General features: G+C 40.6%; 2 protein-coding genes across 2 annotated transcripts; both read left to right on the top strand.

Annotated features, from left to right (window-relative positions):
• Window positions 1–732: 732 nt before the first annotated feature.
• On the top strand, window positions 733–3,797 carry ndufb6 (NADH:ubiquinone oxidoreductase subunit B). The gene is made up of 4 exons (XM_085276707.1): window positions 733–1,004; window positions 2,646–2,738; window positions 3,460–3,504; window positions 3,654–3,797. Exons 1-4 carry the CDS (start codon window positions 825–827, stop codon window positions 3,717–3,719), a joined length of 384 nt encoding a protein of 127 aa, XP_085132833.1. The 5' UTR covers window positions 733–824; the 3' UTR covers window positions 3,720–3,797.
• Window positions 3,798–3,936: 139 nt separating this feature from the next.
• On the top strand, window positions 3,937–10,001 carry toporsa (topoisomerase I binding, arginine/serine-rich a). Its single transcript, XM_085276704.1, has 2 exons — window positions 3,937–4,792; window positions 6,807–10,001. The coding sequence occupies exon 2, from the start codon at window positions 6,810–6,812 to the stop codon at window positions 9,207–9,209; it is 2,400 nt and encodes a 799-aa protein (XP_085132830.1). The 5' UTR covers window positions 3,937–4,792; window positions 6,807–6,809; the 3' UTR covers window positions 9,210–10,001.
• The last annotated feature ends 1,987 nt before the right edge of the window (window positions 10,002–11,988 follow it).

Raw genomic sequence — 11,988 nt, 5'->3', positions numbered from 1 at the left:
TATTTTGCCATCTAGTGGGCAGGATGAACCACAGACATGACAGTACCAGACATTTAAATTATTGATGAAAATCTCATTAATTCAGGTTTTCATTCTATTCTGGTCACTTTGAGGCTTTTGTCACCCACAAAACCAATTTCTGGATCAAACTATTCACAGATATTTGCAAGGAGGATGTAATGTGACAGAAGAGCTGGTGCAGGGATTACAGTCTCTGCATCAGTGTCAGGAAAACAAAGGAGATGATCATGGAGATAAGAACGATCCTCAAAGGGCTCCTGGCAGCAGCCTCCCAACAACTACAGACATGTACATAAGCAGATGCTGGAAAGAGCCTCCTGAAGCTTAAAAGACACTACTCACCCAGCACACACACCGTTTGTCTCCCTCCCTTTGGGAAAGTGGCTGCAGAGCAGAACCACCAGACTGAGGCACTTCTTCCTGGAGACTGTGACTCTGCTGGCCCAACCCAAAGGTAACAAACATGAGAAAACACCTGTGTCTTTGTAGTATCCACCACACACATTTAAAATTAGTTTTTTATTTATACTGTGAATTTATCATCTATTCCTGATTTCGGTATATTGCTATTGTGTGAGCCCGCTTTTGTTCCGCTTAGAGCTGAGTGCAACATTTTGTTTCACTACTGTCATTGGTCCTCCAGTAACCAGTTCATGCAGCAGGTGGCGCGCTATAATACACCACAGAACGATATGTGTCCCATTTCCGACTCTTCTTCTTCGTCGGTGCACTTTCCTGCAGAGGGAAGTGTCCTCCATGGTGTCATTGTAGATCTTTCGAGGTTGAATATTAGTAAATAAGAGATGTCTGGGTACACACCAGACCAAAAGCTCCGTTTCGAGCAGATAACGAAGCTCCGGAGGCAGTGGCTGAAGGACCAGGAGCTCAGTCCGAGGGAACCCGTGGTACAAGCTAAACCGCCTGGCCCTGTCGCCAAGTTCTGGGCTGGTTTTCTGGAGCCCAAGAGCCTGTGGAGGGTTTACGTGAGTTCTCGTACACAGCTGATCCGACGACCGCTAATAATGACATTTACAGCTGGAATCAAACCGAGCGGTTTATCTGCTACTAGTAGCGTTTCATTAAGGACAAGGGCCAGGGTAGCTGTTTACTGCTAACGTGGTTGGCCGCGTTTACTTTGCAGGCTTCATGCCACACACACACAGACCGCATCCACTACAGCTTATATTGTGATGTTGTTCTATGTCAGTGACACGATCTAAGGTTTTCCTTGGATTATCTTTAGTAGATACAAGAACTAAACTGCCTCAACTAAGCAGAAAATACTCTAAAATGTATTTTTTGTAATGGATTCTTTGTTTCCTTGCCACAGAATAGCAACAACAAACAAACAAACATAAAAAATTAATGCTCAAATTGTAATTTTTAAGCATGGTGTCAGTAAAATCTGTTGCTTCAACAATACCTACTTAGTTTAAAATATGCACTATAGTTTAATGCTGGAGAAAAATTATGGTTTGATTGACTCACCAATAAGTTTACAGACAACATTTTAAAAGTGACTAATCCATACCTATGCTATTAAATATGTTGTGTATTATGCATTGTTATGACCCTGACGAAGGCCATAAGACATAGCAGAATAAAGGAGAATAAATAAGATAAGATAAGATAACCTTTATTAGTCCCACACGTGGGAAATTTGTTTTGTCACAGCAGGAAGTGGACAGTGCAAAAGTTATGAAGCAAAAATTAGAATACAATAAGAATAAATACAGTACACAACTGTACAGAATAGAATAAAATAAAATACTATATACAGTAGAATAAAATAAATTAAATATACAATAAGATAAAAATAGAATACAAATACAAATACTATATACAACTGAGTAAAAATACAACGATGACAGAAAGGATTATTGCACTTAGTATTATTGCATATGTATGGATGTGTGTGCTTGATCAGTTAAAGTCTTTATTATGGAGTCTGACAGCAGTGGGGAGGAAAGACCTGCGAAATCTCTCCGTCCCACACCGTGGGTGCCGCAATCCCCCACTGAAGGAGCTGCTCAGTGCTGTCACAGTCTGCTGCATGGGGTGGGAGATGTTGTCCATCAGGGATGACAGCTTAGCCGCCGTTCTCCTGTCACTCACCACCTCCACTGGGTCCAGAGGGCATCCTAGAACAGAGCTGGCCATCCAAATCTGTGCATCCCTAGCTTTTAGAAAATGTTGATACAAGGGTAGTCACTGCAGAGAACTTTACACAGAAAAGAAAAGAAAGTCAAGCAAGACAGAATAAATGTGTGTGTGAATGAGAGGAAAGCGGGTGTAATGGTGAAGATGCTAGAAGTAAAGATGGTGAAGGTGAATGGGCAAGATAAGATCAGATTAAATTATAGAAACAACTCAGGTTAATCAGTTTGGAGAGGTTCAGATGGTTTGGGCGTGTGCAGAGTGTGGCTTAGTGGATATATTGGAGATAAGATGTTGGGGGTGGAGCTGCGGTCTTCATAATCTGTAGAACACTGAAAATCTTTAGGCCCTTTATCTAAACCGTATATCACATATTCCACGTCTTTAGCAAAAGAACAAACTCAGTCCCTGTAAACATTATGATTCTGTATGTTCTTCTCTTTACTGATATTTGTTTGTCCTTGCAGACCTACAAAGCGTACAGAGGTGGAGTTTTCACATTAACACGGCTGCTGATACCCGCTTGGATTGTTCACTACTACGTGAAATACCATGTTGCTGTAAGTTTCCACATTTGATCATTTTTATTTATATCTAAGCCTTTAAATACAGGAGATGGATGATAGAGCCATAATATGAAGTTCAAGAAGATAGCTATTTTTTTTTAAAATTGTATTTAATTTGTTTGATAGTATGCAACCCAGGTAACTTGAAAGAAGAAATGGTAAATGGCCTGTATTTATATAGCGCTTTACTAGTCCCTAAGGACCCCAAAGCACTTTACATATCCAGTCATCCACCCATTCACACACACATTCACACACTGGTGATGGCAAGCTACATTGTAGCCACAGCCACCCTGGGGCGCACTGACAGAGGCGAGGCTGCCAGACACTGGCGCCACCGGGCCCTCTGACCACCACCAGTAGGCAGCGGGTGAAGTGTCTTGCCCAAGGACACAACGACCGAGACTGTTGGAGCCGGGGCATGAACCGGCAACCTTCCGATTACAAGGCGAACTCCCAACTCTTGAGCCACGATCGCCCACGAAAAAAAACAACTCTAAAATGACATCCTGTACTTGTGTACAACTTAGCTTAGAGAATAACTTCACAAGGCAACTAAAAGAAAGAGTTTTAAGTTACAGACATGCAGTATTAACTTATTCTTGGCCAAACTAGAGAACCCTGCACCTTGAATTTCGTTTGTAGATGGAGATCATGTGACTGATTCGATCAGAATGGGTAGCATATTAAAATTCCGTGTCATTGTTCCCTACAGCAAAGGCCGTATGGCATTGTGGAGTTGAAACCCAAGCTGTTCCCAGTAAGTGTGACCCATTTATTATTTATTACTTCCAACAGTTAACTTTTTTTTGTTTCTCACATAATACCCCATTTATTCTTCATATATTTGTATAAATGTAACTGAATGTTACCTTGTTTTACCATAACTAATACTTTTTTTGTGCTTAGGGTGACACGATCCTGGAGACGGGTGAAGTTGTTCCAGATCTCCCAGAGACCCACGGCCATCATTGAAGAGGAAATAGTTCAGCTTTTTCCTTGAGTTTCTCTTGTAAAAAATTCTGTATATGTGATTAAAATACTCAAAAGTTATGAGTGTGAGCTTGACTTAACAGAATAAATTAGTGATAGTGTTTTAGTAGAATTCCATCCATCCATCCATTGGCTTCCGCTTATCCTTTTCAGGGTCGCAGGGGGGCGCTGGAGCCTATCCCAGCTGTCATAGGGCGAGAGGCGGGGTACACACTGGAAAGGACGCCAGTCTGTTGCAGGGTCAACACACAGGGACAGACAACCATTCGCACTCATATTCACTTGCACATTCACACCTAGTGGCAATTTGGATTATCCAATCAACCTATTCCCACAAGTTGCATGTCTTTGGACGGTTTTAGTAGAATTGTTTTTTTTTTGTTTTTTTTTTGTTTTTTTTTTAATTGTGCAGTCAGTCGATCAGAGTTCATTTTTGCAAACATGGCCATGTGCAGATGAACACTTGAAAGATGCCTTTAAAAAAAACCTTGTGACCATGATAATGTGACAAAGATGTCACCTGGGATTTTCAAATTTATACCAAAAGCGTATTTACTTAAAACCTCGACCTCAACTTAAAGATCACATGTGAAGTTTTCTGAAAATCATGTGAATGCAATAACTCAAGAAGAATAAGATACCTAGGATTTCTAAATTCACGCCATAAGTGCATCTAATCCATAAGTGTATCTACTGCACTTATGGCATGAGTTTTAAAGAAAGTCATCCTTCTCCGAAATGTTTTTGCATAGGTTTGCTGACAGGCAAAGGGCACTAAGAATATAATTGTAAATATGACGATAGCGCTTGATATTATTGTGAAGGGCGCTAATTTCCCCATCCCCCCCGAAGCCTGAAAATTGAACTTTTATTGTGAAGGAAGTTAGCGGAAGTTCCTCATTGAATTCACGGTCTGTTATGGAAGAAAAGGGGGTTCATAGTTCTGTCAACAGCCGCTTCAGGACTGATGGCCATATAGAAATTAATGTGTTTCCACAATAAGGGGAGAAGTAATCAGGTGTCACCGCATTCGTGGCTGTCTGAAGGATTCAGAGGTAATTATTACTTAACTTTTCTCGAACGTCCCGAGTAGCCACGGAGTTCCAAGCTTTGTAACGTCCGTAGCTAGCCTGCTAACTTGAGCTAACCTGGTCAATGTGTGCTCAAACTACTGTTTGAGCACACTATGTTTTGCTAAGTCACGTTGGTGTTTATGTAACATTTCATATACCCCAGGGGCTTGTTACTATATATGTAACAGCTCTTAAAGACGATTTTTAAGTTACCGTGTCTAGATATTATTCAACTTCTCCAAAAGGAAACACAAGTGTTGTAGTTGCTATGCTAACAAAATGATAAACAGAAACAAAGTGGGAAAACGGTTATTGGGGGCATTCCGGTGTATAGATTTTATTCTGTGACATGTCTGTCGAGATTATCGATGGCCAAGAAAGACATTTAGGGGCTGTGTAATATGTATTTTATCGCTCATGTAGCTCATAAATAGTTGTTCCGAATGGCTAATTGTAATAATATTACTGTTAACAATATCGCTCGCCATGTTATCCTCAAGCAAGCACCCATTCCTGTTGTTTGTAGTGTTTTTTTTAACCAACGTTTTAGTATAATATAATAACATGTAGCCCTACCAGTATATCAGTGCTCAGACATGAGCCTGCCACAGATGTGCCATCGTCATGTGTGTATATGTTGTATGATAGGCAACAAAATGAATATTACAGAACATAAAGCAGAAAAAGTTGTGTGGGTGGTGTTCTTATCTTAAGTCAAATTCATTAATAGACAAACAGTAACCTTATCGTGTACTCTTCCCCTCACGACCCCACAGGAGTATCTCGCCATAGCGAGATATTTATATTATTTATTAGTGATGGTCATCAGGGAAAGACAAATGCTTTACATGCTTTTAACATTGTAGACCCACCACTTTTCATGCACCAGAGTTTGAATTGGAATAGTCCTCCAGAAATAATGACACTATTTTCTGGAGAATTGATTGGTCAGGAGGAGGTGATCTCTGATCTTGCTCTGGAACTGGTTAGGTCTGCAGTATAAGTTACTATAGCAATGTTCCCCTGGTAAAGAAGTGAACTGCTTTCATAGTACAGAAAACCCAGATTTAGCCCTGAAGTTACATGGATAATCTTCAGCACCTGCTTTGTAGGGGGTTCTGGTCTATGATGACTTACAGCTGAATTACAGATGTAAAACACAATTAGTTTGTTATTGAGGCCGCAGTTAAGTGTTTCTGTACTACATTTAATGAAGACATGCATGTGGTGTTTTGTAATGTTCGTTTTAGCCAATGTGAGGATAAATACAACGATGACAGAAAGGATTATTGCACTTAGTATTATTGCATATGTATGGATGTGTGTGCTTGATCAGTTAAAGTCTTTATTATGGAGTCTGACAGCAGTGGGGAGGAAAGACCTGCGAAATCTCTCCGTCCCACACCGTATAGAACAGGAGAAAACAAATAATGCTGACCAGTACAACACCCCACCTCTTTTACCGGTATCTCTAAAACATGTAAATGAATGACAATATTGTGAAAAAGTGAAGATTAGGGACATCGTAAGTGGCTAACAATTGTATGTTGAAAAAACTTTTTTCAGTGCAGCCATTTTTACCCCAACACCGCAGGTAAACACAGATGTTACTGATCACATCGATTAAGGCTTTGGCCTGACTAGAACAGAAGCTTCATTAGTGGCATTGCTAACACCTGTGGCTGCTGAAAAAAGGTGTTTACAATATGTGTGAAGATATATTTGTAACTTTAATGTTTTCAATGTTGAACCTGACAGAAACCAAGTGAAGTCGCACAGTGTCAGAAAATGTTATCAATGTATAATGTAAAGTGAGCCACTCAATAACATCTGTATAAGTCACAGTGTAATCAAGTGCATAAAAGTTACATTCTTGTCCTCTAACAGTGTTTATTATAAAGTCAAACTAGTAAAGTTTAGAGCTCCATGAATGCCTTTTTTGGGTAAATGTATTTAACTATTTTTCATTTTCAACGTGTTTTTGTTATCATGTCAGATCATGTCAGCAGTCAAGCTCGCCCTGCAACTGAGCCAAAAAAATGGCAGAAAAAGGTCCTCCGAAACAAAATCTGCAGAGGTGTCACCCGACTCCAAGTGCCCCATCTGCTTGGACACATTCAGCAACATTTCCCGCCTTGACCGCTGCTTGCACAGGTTCTGCTTCCGCTGCATTCTCGAGTGGTCCAAGAACAAAGCAGAGTGTCCGCTGTGTAAACAGCAGTTTAATTCAATTTATCACAGTATAAAATCAGAGCAAGACTTCAAGACTTATGACCTGCAGCCAGTGGACAATGGCTCTTTTGGTTATTTTCAGGGAGTGCGGTTTAGATACCGCACAACTCTCACCGCAGCCCATCGACAGTTGAGAGGAAGGATGTCTCTGGCTCCTGACATTGGTATAATATCTGAAGGCCCAACAAATTCTTCCCAACAGCGGCCAGACCGTTACATGCGGCGCATGATGATGAGGCTGGCAACCCAGAGGAGAGCTGCAAGGGAAGGCAGGGCGGTGGCCAGTGTCCGAGAGCAAGAAATTATCAACTTTAGACGGGAGCTGTACCGACGGGGGGTGAGGGTTCGAAATGTTCAGGATGGTGGCCGCTCCCGAGACACCTCAGCGGAGTTTTACAGAAGAAATCCAGCCTGCCTTCACAGACTGATCCCCTGGTTGAAAAGAGAGCTGAATGTGCTATATGGAACCCATGGCTCTTTGGGCAACATGGTTCAACATATCATCATGTCACACATTACACGATATAACATGGAAGACGGAGCTATTCAGGAAGAGCTCAGGCACTACCTCCACAGTCACGCAGAGCATTTTATGCACGAGTTCATCAGCTTCGCAAAGTCCCCCTTCAACATGGAGGCATATGATCAGCACGCTGTCTACGACTGTCCGGCGCCTTCCTCAAATGAAGACAGCAGCTCCAACTCATCAATAATCGCTATCTCAGAGGATGAAGACAACTCTACAGGGTTGAACAACCCAGATGACTCCACATCTGCTTTGAGCCTCTCGTTGTGGGATGATGAGACACCTGGGCCGTCGTATTCTACGACAGCAGAGCAGGGCAGGACAGAGCATCTGTCAGTCTTGGACTCAGACTCTGACAGTAGTTTGGAAGAAGAGACGCAAGAGTTTGCGTCACCACAGCAAATGAGTCCTCATAACCAAACAGACCTGACTCAGGGCAAACGCAATAATGAAGACTGTGTATCCTCTGACAGTGATGACTGTGTCATTGTGGGTTTTGTTAAACCAACAGCAGATCGGACTCCTCAGGTGGTTCAGCTTTCCTCTGACTCTGAGTGGTCTGCTGACGATACTCAAGAAGTGCCTCTTCAGCCTCAACACATTCGATTCACCAGTAGCAGTCCTGCAACTCTACATAGCAGTGATCGTAGTGGGGCTGGACTATCAGAAAATGTAGACACAGATGATCGTCACCACTCAAGTTCAAAAGAAAGATCAAGCAAGACGTATAAGAAGTCAGACAGAAAAGGTCAGGGTAGAAGATTTGACAGCAAAGAGAGATCTAAGGAGAGGCACAAATCAAAGGACAGACACTATAGGAGGAGGAGGTCAAGAAGTAAAGAGCGGAGGCACTCTAGCAGAAGCCCGGTGATCTCCCACAGCAGTGTGAGCACTTATTCCACTGAAAAAAGTTATTCTTATTCAAATGGCAGAGACTACTCCAGGTGTGACAGATATAAAAGGGACAGTGATTACACCTACCAGTCATATAGCCATTACAGCCAAGAGAGAAACGATAGCGGGCTCCATTACACACAAAGGCACTCGTACTATTACAGCAGCCGCAGATGCTCAGGTTTCCGCTCTCGCTCCAGTAGCCGCGACAAGGATTTACGGAGACGGTACAGGAGGCGCTCTCGATCCAGGACTTATTCCAGCAGCCGCTCCGCTTCTGCCAGAAGGAAATCTCATTATGACAAGCCTGGTGGGAAGAGGAAGTACAAAAAAAGACATTTAGAGGACCCCTCCAGTACCACAGCGTTTAACTCCCATGCAGATGGTGACTCCTCTGCATTAAGAAAACACAAGAAAAAAAGCAAAGAGAAGCACCGTAAAAAATCCAAAGAGAAGTCTAGAAAGACCAGCAGGAGTCTCAGTGTGGAGCTCCTCAATGAGGAAAAGGCACATGAGCGGGGCAGGCGTCACCATAAGAAAAAGAAGAAACACAAGAAGAAAAGCAAAAGGCACAAGAGCAGCGAACGCACAGAGAAGCGTTCACCCACTATCATTACCATTGATAGTGACAGCGATTCATTTGCTAATGACAGTATCACTCAGGCCACTAATGCTAATAATGATAAGCCCGCAGACGATAGGACAGATGACACAGTAGACACTACCCCTGCAGATACACTGTTGTAATCCTATATCAGATTTTTACCCTCAGCTGCTGCCACCATTTTTTTTTAAAAATCACAACAGTGTTCAGTAGGGTGAAAGCACATATCACATGTTTGCTATAGTGATATTACATTGGACACTGACAAACTGATGGTATGATGTATGCACAATGAGAAAGATGACCTTTTTAGACCTCCATGGCCTGATTTAAAACAATGCTTTTATATCTGTTATGTGCTACTATGTGTAAGACAAATGGAATAATATTGGAAGTGTCGTCTTTTTGTTGTTGTTGGTTTTTTGTTTTTTAAGACTCAGTTCTTACTCTGTATTATGTGCTGAGGGTCTCTCAGGGTTAATGCTGATTACAATTTGTGCTGCCATCAGTCGGCTATAATCTGGAGACAAAAGAATATAATGTTTTGATTTCAAAATAACTTCATTTGTATTGAATTTTATTTCTAAATAAATTGTAAAGATTCATTGTGTGTCAGAGAAAAAGAGCATAATTACCAGTCACAGTATTTCCCCCCTTTTTTTACTGTATTACGTTACAGCTTCAAACTCAAGCAAACAGTATAAAACAGGGCAGATCCAAGATGTGAATGGAGAATGTACGTAAAAGTACATTCAATTTATAGAAAAAAAAAATTGGTGGTGAAATGTTTGTAATGAATCTGAAAACATGCAGTAAACCACAGAAAATGATAACAATTAAAACCTTTATGAAGGTACTTAAGGTATGTGTTATTTTAAAGGGTTGTAAAATAATAATGCAAAACAGAAATAAAGTATTCAAACACAAAATCCCCATATTACATCTCAAGCTTCAAATGGAGTGGACTACAATATTCTGGTGAACTGAATTGTCCTACTATGTAATAGATGAGATCTCTGTTTGTCTGCAAACTCCTCCCACACAATCAGGAGTTCAACAATGAGAGCTGGCACACAGGTTACATCATTGTTCCCCTGAAGTTTCTTGTGTTTCTTTATCAGATGCTATGGCATCACTATATTGCCATATGTAGTAACACTGTAACACTTCATAAAACCATTTGATTTTGTGATAACATCTCATTTAGTTAATATTGAATATATTTGTTGATGACACTTTAGTTTATGCAGTCAAGCTTACTTTACATAGTGACTATACCGTCTAATGTTGGATAAATACCATTCTAAAATCACAGTTTATCCAGGACACTATTTTATGCATTTCTGTCAGGTGCTTGTTATTCATGTTTATTTGTATTTTTAGTTGTGTGAAAAGGAAAATTTCACAGGACTCTCCCGTCATGGGAAATATTAAGCATACCTAATGAGTAATGTTTCTGTGTGACTTCATCATTTTGGCCCACACTTTGTTCCTTGAGGTTTGCATGCATTCATTTATACACTGGTGTCTTAGTGGTCTGCCACAGCGTTTCAGTCAGGTTGAGGTCTGGAATTTGCACACCTTGATTCTTTTCTTTTTCAGCCATTCTGTTGTAGATTTGCTGCTGTTCTCACTGGCTTGCTTCACAACAAAATTTCATCCAGGCTTTAAATGTTGGACAGATGGGGTCACATTTGACTTGAGAATACTTTGGTAAACAGAGGAGTTCATGGTCAACTCAATGACTACAAGGCGCCCAGGTCCTGTGGCTGCAGAACAAGCCCAAATCATTACCCCCTACATCACCCCACTGACACTTGGTATGAGGTGTTTGTGCTCATATGCCATGTTTGATTTCACGACACAGGTCACTGTACATTATTATGGTCAGACATCTCCCCTTTGGTCTCATCTGTCCAAAAAACGTTGTTTCAGAAGTTGTGTTTTTTAAAGTTGCAAACCTAAACTATGCTAAAATGTTTGGTTTAGAGAGAATAAGCTTTTTCCTGGTAACCCTTCCAAACAAACCATACTTGTTCATCCCTTTTCCAATTTTACTCTTGATGAACTTTAACTTTTAACATGGCAGTTAAGTGTGTAGTGTAGTCCCTGTAGAAAAGTAGATGATTTTTTAACCTCATAGGACCTGGCGTCCACATATGTGGACATCACATTTTGGGTTATTTAGACCAAAATACTCAATTTTGCTCTACAAGGCCCTGATATTCACTTACAAGGACATTATACTGCTACTGTTCTATCGAAAATTTAAACGAATATCCTCATATATGGCTCTCATTTTTCTTAGAAAAAAAAAATCAGGTAATTCTTTGTTTTTACATTCACCAGGTCTCAGTATGCCCAAATATCAAAGAGAAATTAAAAATGCATGCCATGGAAGGTCTTAGGAAGTTAAAATAATCTCTCCGAGCACTGCATGTTCTGAGCTTGGGTGTAGCCTTTGACGTTCACTCCTATGAATACTGGGACTTTTTTAACATACGCCTGAATGGTCCAGACCAGCAAACTACCAAAAACAGAGGCGCTCATATTTGCTGACGAGTGCCTACTTGTTAATCAACTGCGTTTGATTAGCAATACCTGGCTGCTACTTACTCTCTTAATTCGTATGGAAACAGTAAGGGTGTGCTTAGTTTTTCACAGGACGGCAACTGTTGGTAAACCATAAGATATGTAAATATGAAACCAAAATGAAAGTTAAGCGAGGAAATAATATTTTACTAAATGGTTGTATACTCAGTGAACAAAATCTTGCATACCAACTTTTCATTATATACCTGACTTGTTTCTTTAATGTTGCACTGGACGTTTGACGTGGTCATATATAGATGTAAATTGTTTTGCTGAATACAATCATACGATTACTTCATTACTTGTTTTCTTTTTAATTGTGCATTTAAA

The sequence above is a fragment of the Mchenga conophoros genome, linkage group LG6 (genome assembly GCF_057382185.1).
Source record: "Mchenga conophoros isolate Kocher_MC1m ecotype Shallow Benthic linkage group LG6, M_conophoros_male_GT1.1, whole genome shotgun sequence".
Classification (NCBI taxonomy): Eukaryota; Metazoa; Chordata; class Actinopteri; order Cichliformes; family Cichlidae; genus Mchenga; species Mchenga conophoros.
Note: the sequence above shows the minus strand (reverse complement) of the source record. Positions and strands in the feature narration are given on the sequence as shown.

What these genes read in the sequence shown, in the direction of transcription:
- ndufb6 (XM_085276707.1), top strand. Translation starts at nt 825, where the DNA reads ATGTCTGGGTACACACCAGACCAAAAGCTCCGTTTCGAGCAGATAACG. An exon ending in AGAGCCTGTGGAGGGTTTAC is followed by an intron (nt 1,005 to 2,645) that starts GTGAGTTCTCGT and finishes TTGTCCTTGCAG; the next exon opens with ACCTACAAAGCGTACAGAGG. An exon ending in TGAAACCCAAGCTGTTCCCA is followed by an intron (nt 3,505 to 3,653) that starts GTAAGTGTGACC and finishes TTTTGTGCTTAG; the next exon opens with GGTGACACGATCCTGGAGAC.
- toporsa (XM_085276704.1), top strand. Translation starts at nt 6,810, where the DNA reads ATGTCAGCAGTCAAGCTCGCCCTGCAACTGAGCCAAAAAAATGGCAGA.